The sequence below is a fragment of the Acromyrmex echinatior genome, chromosome 16 (genome assembly GCF_024713525.1).
Source record: "Acromyrmex echinatior isolate Ae372 chromosome 16, ASM2471352v2, whole genome shotgun sequence".
Classification (NCBI taxonomy): domain Eukaryota; kingdom Metazoa; phylum Arthropoda; class Insecta; order Hymenoptera; family Formicidae; genus Acromyrmex; species Acromyrmex echinatior.
Window position 1 is genome coordinate 1,017,799 of NC_141867.1, and position 5,292 is coordinate 1,023,090.

Genomic DNA, 5,292 nt, shown 5'->3' on the forward strand with positions numbered 1-5,292 from the left:
CATATGATTTTATCTATTGATAGCTTTATCTATGATTAGCTGCAATGCAAAATCAAACTGCATCGATTTATAAGTGATTATTACGTATTCCTGCTCTGCATATGTACATTTTTTAATCGTGATAATAAATAAATTTAACTAATAGATTAATGACTGCATGTCACGTTTAAATAAAATGCCTTATAAATCGATGTGATTATCGCATATGCCGAAGATAATTGTAATTATAAGGAACGTTGATTACGACAGGATCCAATTGGGGCGATCCCAGAATAGACCACAGAGATCCAAGGGACTTACGATCTGTAGATCCACGAGAAATGCGTGATCCTCGGGATCACCGTATGTCCTTAGATCCTCGAGATCATATGCGTGTAATGGATCCTATGGCACGTGATCCGCGAATGGCCGACATGCGTGGTGATCCACGTGGAATATCAGGACGATTACACGGTGCGAATGCGGACGCCATGTGGAGTCAACCACCTGGGCCGCCCCATCATCAGATGGGTCACCAACATCCATCCGGTCCGCCAACCAAAATGCTTAATCCGTCAAACATGAATCAATGGGCCGCACAACCGCCAAAGGACATTATGCCCGGCAAACCGTCCGGTTGGGAAGAACCCTCGCCGCCGACGCAACGACGTAACGTGCCCAATTATGATGATGGAACTAGCCTCTGGGGAAATCCAGCTGCTAATCAGCGTGCAATGCCAGGTAGCAAGGTTTCACATTGGAAGGATATACCTGCACCGAACTTGGCTCGTGGAGGTACGCGTTCACGAAGCGTCCTGAAATCTATTCGTTTCATATTGTAAAGTTTACCGAAAAAAATAATTAAATGTGTATAAAATTTTTATTTCCATTTAAAATTTTTATTTTCATTTAATGATACTCTAATCTACATGTTCCTTATTGCAGGTATGCAATGTCCACCAGGTATGCCTCAGAACAGAATGCCAGGTCAACCTGGAATGAAACCAGATGTAAATAATCCCATGTGGGGCCATCCTGGGGCTCCAGGCGGACGCAATGGAACATGGACAGATGGGCCACATGATACTGCATCTTGGGATGATCCTAAGACGCCAGCTACGTGGAACGAACCTCCATTAAATCCAGGTTGGGGTGGTCCAACTGCGCACAAGCCAAAGCCTATGGGACCTGCCGGTAGCTGGACCGATTCTGATATGGATCCAACTCCTAGCTGGGCACATCCTGCAAAACCTACCTTAACAAAAGAAATTATTTGGAACAGTCGCGAGTTCCGTTATCTTTGCGATTTAGGATTCAAGGTATGATATCTTCGATTTTTGTTTATATTTAGCACGCGCTTCTCATTTTTATTTAATTGATTTATTATATAATATTTAATATTATGAAATAAAATTCAATAATATTTAAATTATGTATATTGAGATATACGAGATATCATAAAATTGATTCTTAAGATAATAAAATTAATTCTAATTATCTTAAATTTTAGAAAGAGGATGTTGAAGTAGCATTAAGAAGTCGAGAAATGAATCGAGAAGAGGCATTGGAACTTCTCAATCAAGTACGTCCTGTCGATCAATGGAGACGTCACGAGACACACTCAGGTTACGATCCGACTCATCAAGCAACTACTACGCCAGCCTATCCTCGATTCAATCATGTCGGACAACAGATGTCATTCCCTCCGGTAAGTTCGATCAATTATTATTAAATAGCACTCAATTTTACTAGAAAGAAATTTTTGTGATTTTAAACGATATTTTGAGATACATTGATTTTCTATAATAAATTCTCAAGTAATTCTTTATTAACTGTGTTGATTTCGAAAATGTGACAAAGCTGAAATAATTGATAATAAACAAGCGCGTGGTTTTTGTGAAAATTGCTTAATGAGTGATTGAGCGTGTGTATATTTCGTGAGCATTTTATTACAAATTAACAATATTTAATAGCTGAAAGTGATGAGTTAAAAATATGAATTGAAAGGGCTACACAATACAAATGTGCAACAGTTATTGTTTTTTTATGTGTTTGCAATTATTTTCGTTATATTATGTGTATTAAGTACATGTATATTTTTATGTAAGTTCGGAAACGATAAATAGTTCCCAAGTAGGAGATATGAATACTTAAATGTGAGGAAAGAAATACAAATTCTTAGATATGATTGATGTTTGAGGAAGAACATTTTATATAGTATATTAATTTGAGAGAGAAGATAGGAAGAAAATAGGCCTGGGGTATAATTTGTATTTAACATAGGGTGGCGGAGTGCCCAGTGGGGCAACCAGTGGGGGCGTAGGTGGTTCTGTCACCAGTGCTAGTCTTCTCAAACTTCAGCAACAGCAACAGCAGCAGACAGCTGTTCCACTACAGCAACAACAGCCAAGTACCAATACGCCACAACCTCCTTTCAACCAGGTGAATAAATTTTCACGAGACGAAGTTCTATCTATTCCTTTTTGTATTTATTTTTTATTGATTGCAAGAAATGTGCGGTGAGATGCTTGTTTTTTTATTTATTATTACATGAATAGCAATCTCGGCGCAAATAAGAATTTATTATTTATCACTTCAAATAAGAATTTATTATTTATCACTTTTTTATTACGGAAAAATAAAAAATTAATGTTTTTCATATTATTATATAAAAATTTATTTATAGTGAATATATACAAGGACGATTATTTTACCAGGCGTATTTACGAATTAAATATCACAAATTTGTAGGGAAGTTTTGTTAGCAAAAGATACCAACACTCACTTTCTGGTTTCTTATATTAGCTTATGTTTATGTACGTGTTTAACCTGATTTGTGAATGCATGAATTTGTGTTTATGTTGTTTTGTGCACTTGTCAGTCACTCTTACTAATAATGTATTACTAATTTTCTATAGTTAAGATTATAATTCTAAATCAAACATATTTAAATTATGATAGATCGAGTATTCATAAATTGTCTTATTTTACCTAAATGGTGCTAATATTTCATAATTTTATTACTTTATTTTTTATGCCAAGAAGATGAACTTGGTAAAAAGATTTCTTACTTTCCATACACATTCATCTATTATACTATATCTATTACTTAGTTTTTACCAACTTCCGCAGAGAACATTATATAGATATACCTATAGTATATTTATACCTATAGTATATTTTAAAACTCGAATCTATATTCAGCTGTATATATTTCTATTAAGTTTTTGAATATAATATTGGATATATTGCATAAAATGAAATTTTATTGATTAAGTATATATCTATTTTATTTTTTTAATTGAATTTATCATATAAAAATTCATCATATATCTATTTTATATATCTATATATATATATATATATATATATATATATATATATATAAATAGATATATATATATATATTTTATTTTTTTAATTGAATTTATTAAAGATTTATCAAGATGCTAATAATGATAAATTAATTTTCAGGCATCTCGCGCATCACAGAATCAACCAAGCACGCAGCAGTTGCGGATGCTCGTGCAACAAATTCAATTAGCTGTGCACGAAGGATATTTGAACCATCAAATCTTGAATCAACCGTTGGCTCCTCAAACTCTGATGTTATTGAATCAACTGCTACAGCAAATCAAAGTCTTGCAGCAATTACATCAACAACATGCTGTTCAAAATACAATGAAGGGAAGCAATCAGTCAGCGTTGCAAATTAGTGTTCAAATCACGAAAACCAAGCAGCAGATCACCAATTTGCAAAATCAAATTGCAGTACAGCAAGCAACGTACATGAAGCAACAACAGCAACATCCGGCTCCTCCATCGCAGGCATCGGAATATTACAAATCTTCAGTACATGATCCAATGACAGCTCTACAAAATAGTTTCAGCGATATATCGATGAACAAAGAACCTCCGGTTGTACGTATCAGTTTATACAAAAGATATGAAATCCTGGTATATATTAGTATATAATCTACGTTTTTACTTTATTTTTGACAGAGTCAGCAACAGTCAAGATTGAATCAATGGAAGCTACCATCACTTGATAAAGATGGTGATTTGGTATCAAACGAATTTTCCCGTGCTCCCGGAACTACTAGTAAACCGCCCGCAACACCTGGTGGTTTGACTCAGTCACATAGCAGTCCGAATATGAATCCCTTACTAGGTCAAGGAGATGGTACATGGTCTTCACGACTCGGTGACAGTGGCTGGCCTGATCCAAGTAACAGCGATTCAACCGATGGAAAAGATTGGCAACCAGGTGGTGCTGCATATACCGATCTCGTACCAGAATTCGAACCAGGGAAGCCATGGAAGGTAATCCATTTCCAATACCGTCAATTATTATTTATATTTGTTATACCATTTAAATGCAAGAAAATAAAAATATATTTAGAAAAATGCGCGCGAATTATTGATACATAATAAATGCAGCGTGTTAGTATTTAAAGCTTATCCAGGTCCACCTATATTTCATTTCATTTTAGGGTACCCAGATAAAAAGCATCGAGGATGATCCTAGCATCACTCCCGGCTCAGTCGTACGTTCTCCGTTATCTCTGGCCACTATCAAGGATACCGACACGATCTTTTCATCGAGCAGCAAGACATCACCGCCACCGCAAGCAGCTAATCCCGATACATCGATCCCAAGTCTAAGTAATTCTACATGGACATTTAATCCACCAGTTACTACACCTAGTGCATTTACCAGGTAATGGTCATTTTAAATTAATAATAGATATACATTATTGTTATATTTTAAACGTACATTTAAAAAAAATTAATTTATTACAGCACTTCCAAAAATACATGGGGAGAATCCGCTCCTCCGCCTACTGCTGTGACTTCGGAACTATGGGGTGCACCGATGAGCAAAGCACGCGGTCCACCTCCTGGTTTGAGCAGTAAAGGAGCTACGAATGCGAGCAATGGCTGGGGTGCTGGTTTAGGAAGTGTTAGTAGATCGTCCAGTTCATGGGGCCTCCAGTCATCCACTGTCAGTAATTCGGGTTGGATGTCCACCTGGCTTCTATTGAAGAATCTTACTCCACAAATAGACGGCTCTACTTTAAAAACATTATGTATGCAACATGGACCGGTTCAAGACTTTCGTCTCTATCAGAATCATGGAATCGCTTTGACAAAATATTCCTCTCGCGACGAAGCAATCAAGGTAAACAGTTTATCAAGATAAACAATTTAAACTTTTTTTTTTTAATTCTTGTAATTTTTAATATTCATTTATTAATAAATTGGTTTTTGATGGTTGAAATATTTCACGAGATTATCGATTTTCCTTTGCAG

At 35.7% G+C, this 5,292-nt stretch overlaps 1 protein-coding gene across 6 annotated transcripts in view; it reads left to right on the forward strand.

Annotated features, from left to right (window-relative positions):
- Window positions 1-5,292, forward strand: part of gw (trinucleotide repeat containing adaptor protein gawky) — a 65,608-nt gene that overhangs the window by 28,255 nt on the left and 32,061 nt on the right. For 4 of the 6 annotated variants that reach the window (XM_087414707.1, XM_087414708.1, XM_087414710.1 and 1 more), the window contains exons 8-15: window positions 250-774; window positions 925-1,298; window positions 1,490-1,687; window positions 2,263-2,421; window positions 3,454-3,900; window positions 3,982-4,302; window positions 4,473-4,699; window positions 4,783-5,161. In XM_087414707.1, coding sequence (XP_087270833.1) covers window positions 250-774; window positions 925-1,298; window positions 1,490-1,687; window positions 2,263-2,421; window positions 3,454-3,900; window positions 3,982-4,302; window positions 4,473-4,699; window positions 4,783-5,161 — 2,630 coding nt within the window. The remainder of the gene's footprint in view (window positions 1-249; window positions 775-924; window positions 1,299-1,489; window positions 1,688-2,262; window positions 2,422-3,453; window positions 3,901-3,981; window positions 4,303-4,472; window positions 4,700-4,782; window positions 5,162-5,292) is intronic. The other 2 variants (XM_087414713.1, XM_087414712.1) reach the window with 2 other exon arrangements.